The sequence below is a fragment of the Rhinopithecus roxellana genome, chromosome 6 (assembly GCF_007565055.1).
Source record: "Rhinopithecus roxellana isolate Shanxi Qingling chromosome 6, ASM756505v1, whole genome shotgun sequence".
NCBI classification, from domain to species: Eukaryota; Metazoa; Chordata; class Mammalia; order Primates; family Cercopithecidae; genus Rhinopithecus; species Rhinopithecus roxellana.
This window is the reverse complement of record NC_044554.1, coordinates 65,412,094-65,431,406: the sequence shown is the minus strand read 5'-3', so window position 1 is coordinate 65,431,406 and position 19,313 is coordinate 65,412,094. Positions and strand designations below refer to the sequence as shown.

Genomic DNA, 19,313 nt, shown 5'->3' with positions numbered 1-19,313 from the left:
ACCATAATATCGACCTTAGGATGATTTTTAAATGGGGCATTAAAATAATGAAGGCTCTTTACTTAAGAGTAGTGGCTACTTAGGAAAAAACGTAATATTTTCTTTGAGTACAGTTTGGACTACACAGAGGTGTCTTGTTTTGTCAGGTGCATAATAGATGGCAAAGGTTCGGCCAGGTTGGATAAGCATAGAGGATGTGGAATCAATGGTGTACATCTAGGGTAGGGGTTGGTCCTTGATTTTCTCCTTTCTTTCTATACTTTTTGCAAATATTTTCCTGGAGATTCTCAACTCTGCAAAGCAATCCTGTTCTCCTAGCATACTTTGTATGTATGCCTGGGTTAGGGGAATGCTGGTTAACACAAGGGACACATGTACAGGATTATGGATATTTTATAAAAATAGATTACAAATAGAGATCTCTTAAGGAGCCAAGTATAACATAAGACGTGAAGCAGAATTGGTGATGGCAGTCAATCATACCTAAGAATCCTTGCCAGACAGAAGATAACAGGTGCCACATTTGATCTTTGTGTATCAGTCTGTGTGTTTCTTTGGAGCTACTTAAGACTAACTGTAATTATTGAGTATGTACTAATGAGGGAGGTACTGTACTTGGTTCTGGGGAGTTACAGAAAAACAAAGGATGGGTCTTTTTTGTCTTGGAACTTACAGGCTTCTGGGAGGGAAACATTAAAGTGAAGTATACCAACTGGTGTAGTCAAGATCTCTTATACAAAGACAAAAGTCTCTTGACTTATGCATGTCATCATGACTCCACATTGGATTCCTACTCCTTTATCCTCCCTTTCTACACCATTTTCAGTTCCCGTTAATTCATTTCTTCAAGTGGTTCTCATTATTTCTCGGGCTCCTGTCCTTTCCTACTTCTGTTACCTTCATCTAGATAGACCCTCTTATACCATCTAAAAATGACATTGCTTAGAATAGCCACCTTTTTTAGGAAGAATCTGGGGCCCATGAGATAATGAAGTAAGTGTGTATGTGTTGACATACTGTTCCTTTCTGCCTCTCCTCTTTTGGTTTTTCTGTTTTTTCCAACTTTAATTTTCCTCCTATTTCTTTACTATCCTGCAAACTCATATTAAATCTGACCTTGTCAATGAAACATTTCCTGATTACTTCTTTCCACTTCCCTGAACTCTTATAGCATTTAGTCCCTAGTCTATATCACATGTATTAGCATAGCACTTAATCAAAACCGTTGGCCAGGTGTGATGGCTCATGCCTGTAATCCCAGCACTTTGGGTGGGAGGCCAAGGCAGGCGGGTCACTTGAGGTCAGGAGTTTGAGACCAGCCTGGCCAATATGGTGAAACCTCATCTCTACTAAAAATACAAAAATTAGCTGGGCGTGGTGGCACATGCCTGTAATCCCCAGTACTCTGGAGGCTAAGGCACAAGAATTACTTGAACCCAGGAGGTGGAGGTTGCAGTGAGCCAAGATCATGCCCTTGCTCTCCAGCCTGTCAACAAAGCGAGACTCTGTCTTAAAAAAAAGAAGAAGAAAAAAACTGCTTTGTGTTGCTATTTCATATCTGTAGGATTTCTTCTATTCCTATTTTAAGTTTCATAATTTTTGAGTCCAGGATTATACATGTATTTATAGAACGCTTTGTATGGAACTAACAGTTGGTAGGTGCTCAATAAAGATTTTTTGAGTAATAGAATTGGATTTAAAATATCTGTAAATATTTGAAGTGTCCTAATACTTATTGAGCTTCTTCTGTAATACAGTTTATGCTACTATGTCTCTTTTAAAGAACACTTGTTTCCAGTTTGGGTGATTACAAACACGTTATTTTCTTATTTGTGAGCCTGTTGTGTGAAAAAGGTAGCCCTATTCTCAATAAAGCATTTCAACCAAATACTTTTTAATCATTTATTATATGTCTTAACATTTAATATTTGCGATACTAAGAGGTAACCAATTTCAGACACATTCCTATATCTTGTGCTGTTGGACGTGTTCATTTGATTTTGTTCATTCCTGATGTCATGTTTTATTTTCCTTTTAGGATAAGAACAAGAAACTGCGTCCCCTGTATGACATTCCTTACATGTTTGAGGCCCGGGAATTTCTTCGAAAGAAGCTTATTGGGAAGAAGGTAAGAAATTGATGACAGAAGTATATTTGCAAGTGGTTGGGCTTAAGCTAATCTTTTGGAGGCAATTGTTGTAAGCCGGGCCCTTTACCAGCAGATGACACTCCTCCATCAAGTCAAGTGGAATTACTTTGATATGAAGAGAGGCATGTTTATGTGTCAGAAACGGTACCCAATGGGAGAGGTTTAAAATTGGGGCCTTGACCACAGTTTGATTGCCAGTAGTCTCACAGCAGGGTCCGGGCTCAATTCCAGTTTTAATAATTGCATATTGCCCTGAGCTCCATTCAGTTGGCTCTCTTGTTCTCTCCAGCCACCTTCATTAAATGTTCAGGGCTATGGGATTTACTAGTGAGGGAAGCTTGCTCCTTTTTCATGCTTCCGCTACTTCTGAGGGATAGGCTGGCTATAAGGGGAAGGGGGATGACCTGGACTATGAGCACGCCTATTGTAATGCACTGTGGCATCAATGCTCCCTCTATTCTTCTGACTGGCAGAGTTTTCTGTCCCCTGTAAGAGTTTTTTTTTTCAGGAAGGGGTATATGGCTTCCTGATAGTTCATGTGCAGATTTTTGTGTAGCTTGATGACTTTTTTTTTTTTTTTTTTTTTGGGGAGACAAGATCTTACTCTGTTGCCTAGTCTGGAGTGCAGTGGTGTGATCTCGGCTCACTGCAACCTCTGCTCCCTGATTTCAAGCATTTCTACCACCTCAGCCTCCTGAGTAGCTGGGACTACAGGTGTGCACCACCACGCCTGGCTAATTTTTGTATTTTTTGGTAGAGATGGAGTTTCACCATGTTGGCCAGGCTGATCTCGAACTCCTGACCTAAGGTGATCCATCCGCCTCAGCCTTCCAAAGTGCTGGGATTACAGGCATGAGCCATCATGCCCGGCCACATGTTGACTTTGTATTTCTAATGTAACAATTCGGAGGCCATAGATTTCATTTCTTTGTGTTCTTTGTTAGAGCATAATATTCTGTGACTGGCCACAGAATTTGCATTCTGGGAATCTGATAGTGAGCCTTTGAGCATCCCCTCATTTTTCCTCATGTCCCAACCCTAAGAGTCCTGGGTAGTTTCTTATGTCCTGGATCAACAAAGAACATGAATGGGATGGTTCCTATGATAGTAATTGAAAGAATGCTATTCAAGGAGGTACCGTGATTCATCTTTTCCTCACTTAGTTTCAGTTTGGATTTAGTTTCCTCACTTAGTTTCAGTTTGGAGAAATATATTTTGGGTCAGTTTTTATTGTAACTTCAGAAAGGCAAAACCATTTTTTTAAAATCTGGCCATAACACACTAAAGCCATATTAGCTTTCCTTAACTGAACCACTGATACTGTGATAGGTTTTGTTTTTGTTTTTGTTTTCTTGAGCCGGAGTCTCGCTCTGTTGCCCAGGCTGGAGTGCCGTGGTACGATCTCGGCTCACCACAACCTCTGCCTCCCGAATTCAAGGAATTCTCCTGCCTCAGCCTTGCAAGTAGCTGGGACTATAGGCGCGTGCCACCGTGGCTGGCTAATTTTTGTAGTTTTAGTAGAGATGGGGTTTCCCTATGTTGGCCGGGCTGGTCTTGAACTCCTAACCTCGTGATCCACCCACCTTGGCCTCCCAAAGTGCTGGGATTACAGGCATGGGCCACCGTACCTGGCCTTGTGACAGGTTTAATAAGGCTCTGACTTTTGTACTAATACCAAAATGTTGTATCCTAATTATAAATACAGCCATTTTTATTGTATATCATAGTCACTAGGATGATAATTATAGTAAGAGATTTTGAAGTTGGACATAAGGTAAAATTGCTAATTTTGAGGAAGAGAAACCAAACTGGATTCTTGAAATGAGTATTAAATCTACTCAGGTTTCTTCAGAGAATAGGCTCATTTGTCATTGTACAAAACTTGACAACATGCTGTATTCATTCGTGAAGTGGAGTGCGAATGATGGCTTTAAGCTTCTTTCAATTTCTAGATCTCCTGTTTTCTGATCAAATGTCTAACATCTCTGTTCCACCAAGTTGATATCATTTCACTCATTTACTGGCTCATAAACAATTGCTTATAGATAGCCAAGGAATTTCTTCACAAGTTTGGGTTTCTATTGAAATTTATCTGAAATCACATTGAAAGGAGTGGCAGCACATATCTGATTTGTGTGCAGCCAGTTGTGTGGCATGTATTATGGCATTCACCTGGTTTCTTTGAATATTGCCCTAACCCGATTCTGTTTCATCCCTGGGACCATAGATCATAGCTTATTGCAGTAGCTGCTGAATGGTCTCGGAAGGTTAGACCCAGGCTCTGCTCTCAAGGACTGTATGTCAGGCCATTATAAAGTGTTCTGTCACAGGATAAAAGGACTGACCTCCAGTGTCAGATATGGAGTCAATTCTTAATCAATTAGGTTCCCTCTTGGTGAGAGAAGCCTCCTTTATTGGTTCCTGTGCAGCAGAGTTGATTGTATTCTATTTGTGCTGAGCTCAATTTTTGTTCCCCAGAGTGACATTGTATAAATGATGAATATTGTATCCCTGAGTAGTGAGTAGGATGCAACTCAGTTCTGCTGGGCTGGAACATTCCTGATGCAAACTGCTTTTCCTCACTCACCACCTGAAACCACTTGCCTGTCTTCTGGGCCTATCACTTGCCACCGTGAACACCCATGTGCTCTGGCCTCTGGGAGCAGGCAGGGCAGTTGCTGCCTCAGGGGAGTGGCTAGCACATCATTGCACATTTCTGCCAATTCCCTTCAGACCTCTGCAGCTGTTCAGCATGGCACGTGGTGATTAAGAGGCACCACGAGGGAGCATGTGTGTCTATGTGCCTGTGTGCATGAAAGCTGATTAGGGCAGCCTGTCACAGCTTAAGAAAGCTAGTGGAGGTAAAATCATCTTCTCTGCCTAGACTATTATTTGACCTTCTCAGGGAGTCGATAATATGACAATTTTGAGGAGTTGCTAGAATGCAGAGAAATAAGATTGAAGGTAAACTGCTAAGGTGTTTTGTTGGCTTTGATGACCTCCTTCCTAGTTTTTGGAAATGGATTCACTTCCTAGATTTAATTCTGAATTAATGCCTTTAATTAAATTACCCATACTTCTCTTGGAGGCTTTGTTTTGTAATTTGTGAACTGGGGCCATTACTTGCCTTCCTTCTCTCATGAAGTTGAGTTATGAGAATCTAGGATGATAGTAGTATTTCATGTTTGTCCAGATGCCAGTAAAGTATATGGTTTGATTTTGCTTAATACTGTTTTTATATAGAATCTATCATAGCACTACTTTTTCAGTTATGATATATTCCTGGTTCTGAGATTATGGGAAGTGCATCAGTGTGCAACTAATCTGACATCATGAGGAGTGTTTTTCCCTTTCTTTGTTGGTTCTGCTGACTTTATTGCCTTTTCAACCCATTGCATGAATTTCAGTGTTATTTAATTAGATATGCATGAGGGCTTTCGCTTTCAGAAGATGAGTATGTGCTGGTGCTAAAGGGTGTGTGTGTGTGTGTTTCTAATTGAGAGAGTGGTAGAAGAATACGTATGTATCCTTGAAGCATTTTGGAAACTCCCTCAGTTGCCATACTGCCTAGTAGAACTCCCTTCCCATCTCCTGTTTACCATCTGCCCTCTTTCACTAAAATCTTGACTAAGGAATATTCACAGCAAAGAGTTTTGTGTTAATTTCTTCACGGGCTCAGTTGAAATGGAATTTGTAATAACTTTAACATGTTTTCTGGTTCTCCAGAATGATTTTCTCACTGTGTGAATAAGATGGTGAGACTGGTGTCCTTAGGCTGTGGTCCTCTTCTGATAACAGGGGCAATCTTTTTCTGTGTTTATAATTTTTTTTTTCCTTAATGCTTAGAGATCAGTTTGCATTGCCCTAGTCATTTTGCTTTCAGGAGAATAAGGTAGTAACTGAGATCTTCATTGGGATTTCCCTCCAGTTATCTTGTAAAATATCTAAAGTTGAGACTCAATATGGTTTATCCATGTGATACAGTTTTTTTTAAATGACATATGAGTCATTTCTATAGCTCCTGTCCCTTAATTGCAGAATTTCTATCACCATGCGAATCATTGTATTTAAACTTGGAATTTGTTTGGACAACTGGAGTTTCAAAAATGATGGAAAAGATGGAATTGCAAGAAGCCAGCATGCATTGAAGCTTCAGTGCTGACAGTAGATGCTCATTGTAAACTGTCCTATTACCAGAGACTATCCTGAAGATATATGCCTATTCCTTTAATGTCTCTTTTACTATTTATTTTGAATGAGCAAATATTGGGGATGAGCCTCATTTGTAAACTAGCAGTGGTCTTTGTGTGGTTTTCATGCCATTGAAATTTGTTATATGAACTAACCCAGCTCATTTTAGGCACTTAAAATTGGGCATTTTTCTTGATCAGTGCAGACATTTGGGAAGTTATGGGGCTATAAATCATTTAGTGAGTTATTTCAAATCCAGATTGCCTTAGATTGTTCTCTTTTCAAAATCTGTCTGTCTTGAGGTATGTACTTTTAGATGTACATGATCTTCATGTGTACCAGATTGGAAATGATCTCCATGTGTATCAGACTTAAAAATCCAGAATTTCCAAGGCTAATCTCTTGATCTTCTGTCAGACAACTGGCTCTCCTCCAGTGTTATGGGAGTTACCCCATTATCTATGGCTGTCAGACATCTTTGACACCCTCTTATTCCAGTCCCTCACCCAGTTCTGCTGGATATATATCTGAATGATGCCTCCTTTCCAGTGCACTGCTCCTACCTTGCTTATATCTCGTCTAGCCTGGACTCCTATGTGACCTTCCTACTGGTTTTGCCACAAGAATCAGAGTGTTAGACTGCCTCCTCATATCAGTAATCCAAAATCAATCTGGAAATGGTTAATATATGTAATGATATTATCTCTATTCTGGGTAAATGTGCTTCTGTGAGGTAGGTTGGCAACCCAACTACTGTTTATAGCCTTGTTTCTATGGAATAAAATAAAATATTCTAAATGTCTAAGCAGAGTTTTGGAAATGTGGCTCATTTGTAATTTGGTGGCTACCATTTTATGATTTTCATGCCGTTGAAATTTCTTCTGTGAAGTAGACAGACTTTTTTTGGTAAAGCATTTGATAGAATGCCGATTATATCTTCAAGGGTTAGGACTGCTGTTTATTGGGTTCCCTCTTCGTAGTAAGCACTGAACTCTAAGAGCTTTGTTTTCACTCTTAATTTTCGCCTCCACCCTGCAAGATCTACATGCTGTTCTGGTCTTTACAGGTAAAGAAACTGGAGCCCACAGAAAAGACTTTACTCAGATGCCAATGCTTTTAGTTGCTATGCTGAATTGAAGACTTTTGGAAATGTTTATTTCTCTGTTGTGTATACTGACTCAGATGTAGACAGGGTCGTGGTATTTTTGGAATAATGTCTGTTCTTGTATATAATACATACTTTACATGCTGCAAGAAAGTAGATTCTTCAGGTAGTCTGTAGCTATCAGGAGGTGGTAATGGCACTATATATCGGCCTTCAGAGTGCCTTTAGCCCTCTAGACATTATCTCATTAGTCTTTGAGATGTCCCTGTGAAATTGTGTTTTATCAAGTCGTTCTTCAGAGAAAAGCAGTGTCAGATTACATGTTCTTTGCCTAGGATATACAGCAATGTGAAGTCCTCGATAACATTGCTAAGCCAATTTTGAAGCTTGATTTCTCTTTCTCTTCGTTCCCTTGGCATAAGTGCAACTTCTGGGAGCATCAGGGAGAAAGGAAGGACAGGTGTTGCTTTATCTTGGGACAGGGTCACGGAGAAGTTGAGGGGCACTGTAGGTGCTTGTTCCACCATACGAGAATAGATCTCCGAAGGTACCGGGAGTAACATTCCTTAGCAGGAGCAGTTTTTCAGTCTGCTAGTGAGAGCTCTTCAAGGGCACAGATCTTTCCTGAGGAGGGTTCCACCCTTCTCCCTGGCTATTTATCAATGTTGTCCTTTTCCTTAAAAACACTTGTATGTTCTGTCTATTGCAGTGTGTTACCTAATCAGCTGTGTTAAGTACAAAAAGCTGGTAGTCTGGGGATTCTTGTTCCTAATTACCTCCATTTAAGTTTGGATTTTATAAACATTTCTTTTGTCATCTCCACATTTTTCACCTCATATTCATTTGATTCATCCATGCTATGGAAAGTCCTTTACATTAATGATCAAAGCAGGCCCTAAGGTTGTGAATGCATTGTGATTTAAATTGACAGGTTTATACAAGGTTGCTTGTCCTTGCCTCCTCAGTGCCAGCTGTTCAATGTGGCTGTAAATTTTTTGAACAAATGACTGAAGATATTTGCCAAATTGAAAGCTGTTTTGAATGACTTGTAATTTCCGACCATGCATTTTTCTAGGAAGAGTTCTCCCACTTGGAAGTGGTAGTAATGTGTCAACATGCATTGGAGACCATGTTCATTTTAGATGCCCTTTACCCTGTGGGTTTTGGGAAGGATCCTAATCTTTTACCCCTTGATTTTTTAGCTCTCTTGTCTAGAGAAGGTTGATTAACAGAAATGACCGGAGTTGCCTGTTTCTGGAAGCTCAACAAGGTAGCTTTCTTCCTGCTGCCACCTAAATGGTCTTTTCAATAATGAGTGTTTGGTTGTCTTTTGTTGTTGTTGTTTTTCCTGCAGATTCTGAAAAGTACCCCTGTGCTTTGAGGATCATCAGGGTGTTGAGCTGAGCACACAGTTCTTTAGTGAAGTGTGTTATTTGTTGTTGTTGTTGTTTCTTGTGACAGAGTTTTGCTCTTATAGCCCAGGCTGGAGTGCAAGCAATGGCAGGATCTTGGCTTACTGCAACTTCCACCTCCCAGGTTCAAGTGATTCACCTGCCTTAGCCTCCCAAGTAGCTGGGATTATAGGCGCCTGCTACCACACCTGGCTAATTTTTTGTATTTTTAGTAGAGATGGGGTTTCACCACGTTGGCCAGGCAGGTCTCGAACTCCTGACCTCAGGTGATCCACCTGCCTTGGCCTCCCAAAGTGCTGGGATTACAGGCGTGAGCCACCGCGCTCAGCCTTGAAGTGTGTTATTTGTATGATATATATTGTAATATCCTCTTCAAAAAGCATCTCTAAGTTAAATGAAGAAACTAGAGTTTTCAACTGCATTCCTGGAAATTTATTCTGTATGCTCACCTGAGGGAAATGATTTGTTAGCTACCAGAATCCTCGAGATTCTCATATCTCTGGGTAATACTCTTGTATTAATTTGCTTATTATTAAAGACTTTCTTACTTGGACTCCCAAGTTGCTCATAGTTTTCTGGTGAATTTTCCTATATTTATAACATGATTTGTGGTCGGCTTGTCTTAAGCCACCCACTCCTGATCTTTTCAGCTAGGTTTCTGAAATGTCGTCCTTGGGGCTGGAACTTTCCATGCTTACTCTCTGCAAACCAAGATTTTATTTTAGGGGAGATTTGTGCTGAATCAGCTCAGCTGTGTTTGGGGGTAGGGAGAGGACAGGCTTTTTTTCCCACTTTAAAAATAACCCTTATGTGCCAAAAAACCCTATAAAATGTGCTGAATTGCAAATCTTCCAACTTCCTATACCTCCTGGTTTACAGAGAATAGATTCTTCTGAGCTTGGGCTTGATGATACTGTGCAGAATATCTTATGTTGTAGACGAGTGTAAAGTGAGGCTGGATGCAGATGTGTTCATTTGGAAAGGAAACCTGACTATTGCTGTCTTTTTTCAGTATTTTTTTCTCCAGCATACGAGCAGTTTTGTCCACTTATAAGGATCTATATAGGGATCCTAGATATAAATTTTCTAATGAGAAATAAGTTTGCTTGTGTATCTGCAAAAGAACCCATATCATTCAGAAAGAGTCCAATTGGAAAGCACCAGCATTCCAGGGTTTCTATGTATGTGGCATCTCTTTTTGTTACGCTGTGTAAAGTTGGGCTAATTGTTTAGTTTGCTTGAATATTTCTTTCCCAAGGGTATGAACAATTTGTTTATGTGTGAGAAGGTAGGATGCACAAGTATCTGTTAGTTCTAAGGTTGAAATTTGTCGCCTTTTTATAGTTGGGTGGTAGAAGTGATATTTTAAAGGCTACATCTTCATAATTGAGGTCATGTAGTTGTAAGTTAAAAAATGAGCCCCTTGTTTTAATGTATTTAAAATCTGAGTGATACTTTCTGCTCTTATGTGAAAGAAATTATTTTTATTGATACCTAGAATTGCCTTTTTTTACTTTTACCTGAGCAGTTACCTTCTTCTGGCAAAGCTTTAGGTATCCCTAAAGTGTAACAGTTCTATCCCATGAGTATTGCTAGCTTGGACAGTCCTTCCTGATGTTTTCATGATGATATGTGTAGTGGGTTGCACAGCATCTCCCCAGAATACCCATCCATCTCGAACCTTAGAATGTGACCTTATTTGGAAATAAGGTCTTTGCAGATGTAATTAATTAAGTTAAAATGAAGTGATACTGGATTATGATGGACCCTAAATTCAATGACCAGTCTCCTAATAAGAAGAGGATCTATAGCCAGACGTGGTGGACTGCACCTGTAGTCCCAGCTACTCAGAAGGCTGAGATGGAAGGATTGCTTGAGCCTAGGAGTTGGAGGCCTCAGTGAACCATGATCATGCCACTGCACTCTAGTCTGCGCAATAGAGTGAGACCCCAACTCTAGAAGAAGACGGAAAAGGAGGAGGGGGATGGAGAGAATGGGGAGGAGGAGGAGGACTAGTATTGGGCACAGAGAGAAAGAGACCATGTGACAGTGGAGATAGAAATTGGAGTGGTTTTAGCTACAAGCCAGGAAATGCTGCCAGTTGCCAGGGTGCACCAGCTAGGAAGAGGCAAGGAAGGATACCTCCCTGGGGCCTTTAGAGGTATAATGACCCTGCCTACACCTTGATTTTCAACTTGGAGCTTTCGGAACTTTGAGAGGGTAGTTTGCGGTACTTTGTTATGGCAGCCCTGGGAAAGCAATTTAGCTTCTTATATCTGGTCACCTGACTCTTGGCCGAACCTCTTGTTTCTGGGTTTCTACTTCAGTAGTTAGTTTCTTTGCCAAGTAATCTGTGAGACAGGGTTTGATAATGTCAGCATTCTTTCGTCTCCGATTTCCTGCCTATTTTGTCTTGCTTCCTTTATTTATGTTTATTCTTTCTGTCAATACTCCTCCTGGGTGGTAATGCCTTCCCTCCTGCAGACCAGCTGACAGTTGGTGTGGAGGAATTGATACACCCAAGCAAATTTCCAGTGTTGTCCATAGGCTTACCTCCAAACCGTTGTCCTGTTTTCTTTCCTTGAAGCATGAACACTGATGTACACTTAAGAAGGCTGCCCTGTCTCATGGCCATCCTAGTCACAGGACCTCCATCACTTCTACTTAGTAATTAGCAGCATTTTGAAATATGATGCACCCTGGGAGAAATCATTCCTGGCAGTAGCTCTTGATGAGCCGTGCTCATCCCATTCAAGGTTGATGAATAGAACATTAGGAATAATTAGCACAAGACTGTCTTCTGGAACACTGTCTCTTTTACATAGAGCATTATGTGGCACTGTGCAGGAATTTTCTTCAGTAACTATAGGAATCCCAGGTTTTCTCCTTAATCTGGCCTTTTTGGATAAGGTATTTTTTTCTGCAGCTTTGCCTTCTCACCTCTTCTGGCTTCAACAAGTGGGCTGGGCTGAACAGCAAGTAGTCTCTGAAAACTAAGGTCAATAGTTGGTGTGTTTATTTTCTTTGGGACTCAGTCCCTGAAGCAGCTTTGGTCATGTGTAAACACTTGCTGTGTTAAGAAGGCCTTAATATGTTAACGAGTAGCCTAGTAATACCAATTCATTTCTCAAAATCTTTTTTTTTTTTTTTTTTTTTTTTTGTGACAGTGTCTCACTCGGTCGCCCAGGCTGGAGTGCAGTGACGTGATCTTGGCTCACTGCAACCTCCGCCTCCTGGGTTCAAGCGATTCTCATGCCCCAGCCTTCTGAGTAGTTGGACTAGGGACATGTACCACCAAGCCCAGCTAATTTTTGTATTTTTAGTAGAGATAGGGTTTCATCATGTTGGCCAAGCTGATCTCGAACTCCCGATCTCAGGTGATCTGTCTGCTTCGGCCTCCCAGAGTGCTGGGATTACAGGCATGAGCCACTCCGCCTAGCCAATTCATTTCTGTTATTCATTCAGGAAATATTTTTTGGACGACTACTCTGTGTCAAGCTTTGTTCTAGATACTGGGGATAGAGCCTATTTTTATAGTACTAATATTTTAGAAAAGACACATAGTTGTTGGGTACCTTTGTAGAGGTGCAGTAAAGATGAATAAAATACCATCTCTGTTGCAAGTTGCTTACACTCTAACTAGAGTAAGGTGACATCCGTCATATGAGAAGTTGAATAAGAACAGATTTGAGTAACTGGTAAGATAACAGAAATGTATCACTTGGTGGTATTTGATAAATATTAATGCGAAGTGTACTGATTGTGGTTATCTTTCACAGATAGGAGAGTTCTCACTTGCTGGGTGACCTTATGTATTTAATGGCCCCAGCTTCCAGTCATAATCCTGACTCTTAGGAATATTTCCCCTCCTAATTTCTTTCTCTGCTTGTAGATTTCTGCTTCCAGCTGCTGACTAGTGGATACCCAACTGCAGGGTCCAGTGGGTAATTGACATCTGTCATGTCCAAAATATAGTTCAGAGTTTCCATATGATTTTTTTCTCCTGCCCACAAACTGCCTTGGCTTTGCTATTGATCTTTCTAAATGTCATCTCCCATCCATTTTGCCAGATGTTAAAACCAGTAGTCACCCAGCCCCTAACCCGATCTTTTCCATAACCAAATTCATCATTACCCCTCTTTTTCATGGTTTTTTTGGTTTGTTTGTTTGTTTGTTTGTTTTTGGTGAATCTCTTAGTCTGTGTCTTCCTTATCTCTCATTTTAATTATTGGAATTTCACCTTAACTACTTGCCCTGTTTCTTCTGTCTATGCCATCTTGCAGATTACTGTCACAATTGCTTTCAAAATGCGTAGGTCTGACCATGTCACCAACTCTGCTGAGACCCATTTGCCCGCAGAAAACAATCTGACTCCCTAAATGATTATATAATAAAAAGCAAAGGAAAAGCAGCTGTATATAAAATATTGTAACTTCAAGTGAGCATCTTGCTTCCATTTCCAGTCTGACTTCTGGCATTGCTGTCCACATAATATGTCACAAAGAACTTCTCACCTTTCCATGGGGACATGCCAAGCCATTTCACAACTTCTTTCCTTCATACATTTTTTTTTTTTTTTTTTTTTGGTCAGGAATCTTACCTGTATTCTGTATTCCTGGCTCCCCATGTAGAGTCTGATGTTCTTTGTCCTCTGATAATGTTTTTGTGACCCTTTCTGTTGTAGTAGTTCCCAGGTCTGACCTATCTCCCCACCCCTACAGGACAAAGAGCCTGTCTTGTCTTTTCATCAGCTCACAGTTCCTAAGACTGTGCTCAACATTGAGAATGAGATCGAGGTCCTCGATAGATCTTTACAGAAGGGGTGGGATTTGTCCTGTGCTTTGTCATATGGAAGATTTGGATGTGGAGAAGGAATGGAGAAGGCCTGTCATGTAGCTCTGAGCTGGGGAAATGGTTTCCATGTCACCTGCTTTTTAAATTTCTTCATGCTATTATATAATAATATTGACTTGGAGTCCTAATTCAGGGAGACTTTAGGTATAAATACTGTCTGATTGAAATACAAACCAAGACCTTAAAAATAGGTGGATAAATATGTTTTCGTATGTTTTGCTATGTACGAATTGAAATTGTTGGATATTGCTCCATCTGATTGGCAGCATGCTTGTTGCCTAGTGTGAAGTCTTCATGAGGGAAGCTGAGCAGTCACTCCTTAATACTGTAGGTCTGATTTGGGTCTTTTCTGTGTCTTTTTCATTATTGAAAATGTGCATCATTTGTATCCTGTTCTCCTTAAAAATCACAGAAGGATTTACTCGACTAATAGGCAGTAAACTAATATTTTTTGGCTTGAATTCTCTATTATTATTTTAAAGTTCTAAGTAACATAAGGTTGATGGACCTTGACTGAACCCTGCTGTTCCCATCTCCCCCTCAGCTCCTGGCTTGGGCTTCTTAATGTTCCTATTCCCCAGTAATAGTGCAAATGAGTTGGAAGTCAGTACGTCGGTACCTTGCTCCACTCTGCTGTGTCTGCATTGTATGATGTACCTTTTTGCCTGGCAGGTTGCTGCTGAGCCTAGCTCCTCAGAGCCTGTCCTAGTAGAGTTTGATGCACAGGGTGGGCAGTGAAACAGCAGAGTTTCCTCCCCCAGGCTCGGTTTCCACTACCTCCAAACCTTTAACCCCCATTTATTTTAAAAAGATACCAAAAGAAAAGCAAGGAAAGGAAAAGTAAAGAATGGAAGAAAGAAAGGAAGAAAGTCACAGAGGTGACCTAGTCTTTGATTAGAAGTTTAGGTGACCGTGTTTTGGTGAGATGGTGTCATGTGCAGCTAGAGAGCTGGGGAGGCTTTTTTAGCTTTCTGATTGAATCTCTCAACATTTGAGTGAGAAAATCATAATTTGATGGTCTCTGCGTTCATGACACCTCCATTTCATCATTTATAAAACGGACATCATGTTTGACACCTATAATTCCTAGGGTTTGTAATAGTATAGGGAGAGAATGTAAGCAGTCACATTAGGAGTAAATTTGAGCAGGACAGAATGGAAGGAACTGTTTTATTTCTTCAGGGTGGAACTATAGAAGCTAGCATCTCAAATGCAGACCTGCAGCCTTGTCCAAAATTTGTCAGGCTACATAAAAATGAAGAGATGAGACATTTCTGTGACCTCAGAGTCAGGAAGACATGCAGTTGAAGATTGTGTGTCATCATATTCTTACACTTGGGATGAATTCATTTCTTTCACTGTTCCTCATTTTCTTAATTTGGAAAATCCAAAGGTTACCTTTTTTCTACTCTCTAAAAAGATGATCTTACTAAAGTATCCAGAAAGACTCAATTTGTTTTCCTGGTATTTCTAATCAGATTCTGACTTAACAACGTTTACTTTTAAATATGTAGTTTCCCTAGTATTGACTCTGAGGAGGGCCACCATAAAGAGGCAGGTGGCCCCACCTTGTAGGATGGGCTGGAGGTAGAAAAATTCAGGAGCCTGGAGTCCTGGCCTGAAGTGCATCTAGTCTTTGGTCACCTCACACCCATTTTATGTTGGCCCTTAGTTAACCCCTCTCTAAAAACAGAAGGAACCAGCAGACCAGCTCTGAAAATCAGTTCATAAAGCCCAGTTTGAAGATTTGTTGTCCTGTTTTGCATTGATTGGACTACTTTTAGGGTTCCAAAAGTTTAATCTTTTTGTCATCAAAGATTATTTTATTTTAAATATCAGTTAATTTGATGAATACTGACGTGATGGCTATGTGTCACACACAAACCCCTGAGTCCTGTGGCCACTGGGTGATTCTTTGAACTTACTGTGAACACTGATTGTTAAAGGCCTGTCTGCTGAGAATGCTATAATATAAATCTCTACTATTTCTGTGCAGTGACTTTAATTTAATCACCCATTATGCCCACCTTCTCCCAACCCCCACAAGCTAGAGATTGAATTCATTCTTTCTCCACCTCTGCTCATGCTACCAGGTTAGGGTCAAAGCAGATCTTTTTATCTGAAATGTTTAAGTGGTTAGGTTAGGGTTACAATTTGGTTAGTTATTGGGGAAAGGAATTGTTTCCTCCTTTTCTAGGATGTGTGGTTCCTAATTGTTTTCTTTCATTTGAGGGCTGGTGGTGGTTTCCTTCTGTCATTTGTCAGTTCACTACATTTTGAAATAATGGCTTTAGGAATCCAATGCCATCAGAATGATTGACTTCTTGACATTAGCCAGGTGCTTTTTCACATTTTTCCGTAGTTTCTCCTATTGCCAGTGGTGGAGTTTGCTTGCTGCCAGCAGTCTGGAAGCAAAGCAGCGTGTAGTTTGAACTCCACAGCATGGGAGAGTTTTTGAAGATCAAAGACAAAGATGAGTCATGTTGCTGTTCTTCGGTATTTCTGCTTTGGTGTAGTTAATCACAGCTTTCCAAGGGGCAAATGGTAATAAGATCACTGAGTCTAGATAGATTTATGATGTCTCTCTCACCATTCGGAGGCTGAAAGTAGAATTGATAGTCTTTTTTACGTTACAGACACAAACTTCCCCTTCCTTTCTTTCTCTCTAACCTCATTTTCTTTCTTCCGTCTCTATCCTTCCTTTTCCCCCCTTTCCCTCTGCTTTCCATTTTCCATCCTCCTCCTCAAAGTTTCTTAGGCCTCCAACATGAAATTGTCAAAATGCTAAGCTTGTAGTAGCACTCACTTTCCAATGTATATGGTCCGTCTGCCTTTATGTCTGACTTGGCTGTTGTAGTGGATCCCTGGGACCTTTCTGGCCTTAACAAGAAAAAAGTGATTTGCTAAATGCTATTTTTTCTTGTTTCTGTTCTTCCTTTCAGCAGCATGAAGCTTGGTTCAGTACCAGAGTTGACAGAGCATTAGCTTTTCTCTGAACCAGGTCCGTTTAAATTTTTGCTTGATGGCTCCAGTTTATTCTTGGTTTTGGATCCTCCCAAATGAACATTCAGAATGTTCTCGGCAAGATGATATTATGTAGTACATTTAGAACTCTCTGCCTTCTTTAACATCGTTTTTCATTGTTTTTGGAAAAAAGAAAACATGGACAAGGAAAACGTTGCGCCAGTCTTTCCTTTTAGTCCAAGTTTCCCTTCCTGAGGAATTCTAGTTGATGGGCCAGTATATGTGTGTCCTTGCTGGGTGCTCTAATGATGCAGTAGCCTGATGCTGCCCCAGGCACAAGTAGCATGCGGGGTGCTTGGACATTGTTTCAGCTAGCAAAAGAATACCTGTTTGGATAACACTGACCTGCTTCAGAGTATGTTGTTTTCCTTGGATGACCCAGCTTTCTGTAATTCACATTTGGATTGGATTGTTTTTTCCTGAACTCCATGTCATCATCTCTGTTCTCCAACTGTTGTCTCCAGGTTGATGGGTACCAGTACAGGATTGATTTCTCTGCGTCTTTGTTTTTTCTGTTTCTTTCAGGGATTGCCTTTTACATTGGGATGATTTCTATGGTCAGGCAAAGGTACTTTTCCTTACAGGATTTTTTTAAATTTAGTTTTTAAACTGCCAGGAAGATACAATTTTAAAAAAATTTTTGTTTTATGTAACATAACTTGTTCTTTACATTTTAAAAATAGATGTAGAAAGGATGTGTGAAAAAAAATAGCTGCGTAGAAAGCACATATATGGATAAAGCAGTGATTTAAAAAAAATTTTCTTCTAAAGATTTTAAAAGTCAAATCAAGAAAGTAAATGAATTTGGTTGTTTTATTGCCGAAACAGACATTTTGACGTCATTTGGCAGGAAAGCCACTGTGGAAACATAGGATATTTTTTGACAAGCTATTATATAAAATAGGCAGACATTTGAATTATTTAACATCCCTTTTATCTTCTAGACATTTTTATTTATGGGGAAATCAGTATCATTGTAAGGTTTTCTCTTGTGTGTTCATTTTTTATTTCAATTATTATTTTGAGTAGATAATGCATTTAATTGGTTTAAAATTCAAATGCTAATAAGGAGCATAAATTGGAGACTTTTCTTTTGCCCTAGTCCTTCACAGGTTCATTTTACCACCCAAGAAGCAGTCAGTATGACGATTTCCTTGTAAATCCTTTCAGGGTTATTTTAGGCCTACACAGGAAGATATGTTTGTGGGTAGGTGTTCTCCCTTTTTACACATATGCTAGCATCGTAAATACAGTTTAAATTTCATACATACCACCAAAAATAGTGTCTTTGCATTTGTGTTTCAATTCTATGTGCTTACAAGTAGTAAAGGATTGTCATATTTGATCTGTACAACTTAGAGAAAGCTTGCAACTTTCCCGTAAAATTTTAGTCTAGTTTTCTCTATGGCCATAATTTTCCTACTTGAAAATGCCACTGTGAATTCTGCTAATACTGGTGATATTGTTCATTCTGTCTTTGTTTATGATACTATATATATATTTTTTTGCTGTTTTGTTTTAAATAACATTTACTGCTCATTTTTTTCAATCATAAAAGCAGCACTTGTTTATTCTAACAATTTTTTGTTTTTAAAAAAAGAGAAGATAAAGGAAAACAACCCCTAACACCCAGGGTAGCATCTGTTAATACTTGAGTGTGTATTACTCTAATCTTTTTTTAATGCACCTGTGTTTGCATAATTTTCAACTTAGCTCGTAATTATATGTTACTTACTGCTTTGTAACCTGCAATATGATAGTTTTTCCATGTCATTAAATAGTCTTCTACATGAGGTACTTTATCATTTAATATCGTTGAATGTTTAATCAATATCCTGTTGTTGGCTGTTTGTGGTGGTTTTGAAACCAAATAGACATGAGTTTGAATCTCTGGAGTAGCATTACCTAACTCAGTCCCGTCATGACCATTAAAAGAGTTGATATATGTTAAACATTTAGTGCAGTGCTTGAGCACATTGTAAGAGCGTAATCGATAACAGCAAACTACTGAGTCAGGGTTTAGGAAAATTAAGAACAGAGAGCAGTACACAATATGACAAATAAAATGAACTAGTTCTGGGTTCTGATAAGACTGAGTGAGAGAGAGAAGGGGATGGGCAAAGTGAGCAGTGTGGTTGGGGGAGACACAGAGTGAGTTCTTATGAGGAAGAAGGCAGCCAGCCTTATTTCCCTTAAATCCCCCACCTTGTAGTTGCTTTCAAAACCAATCCAGCAAGATTACAGTCTATTGCATGTCCTTCTGTAGAAAGTCTTTTTCACCCCGAGGTGCTTAGTTCCCCTGACTAGGATGTTCTGAGTCTGGGAGGAAGTGGGAATGGCCTTGGGAAGGGGGAGTTGTGAGAGAACTCAACATCTTGTTTCCTTGGTTTTCTGAGTTTCTTGGCACATTTTTCACAACCAGGTAGGGTTCCCATGGGAACTGGCAGGCCCTCTGAGGGGGACTTAATTTACTGTGACCCAAAATAAACAAAAGAAAGGGCAAAGTATGCACCCTACCAGCAGGTTTTTTAAAACCCGAGTTTCTCTGGAAGTCTCAGACTTACTAAAGCTCAAAATT

At 39.9% G+C, this 19,313-nt stretch overlaps 1 protein-coding gene across 1 annotated transcript in view; it reads left to right on the top strand.

Moving 5' to 3' along the window:
• SND1 (staphylococcal nuclease and tudor domain containing 1) overlaps positions 1-19,313 on the top strand; it is a 447,074-nt gene that overhangs the window by 155,975 nt on the left and 271,786 nt on the right. The window contains exon 11 of the mRNA XM_010378725.2: positions 2,039-2,128. Within this exon, the coding sequence (XP_010377027.1) occupies positions 2,039-2,128 (90 nt within the window). The remainder of the gene's footprint in view (positions 1-2,038; positions 2,129-19,313) is intronic.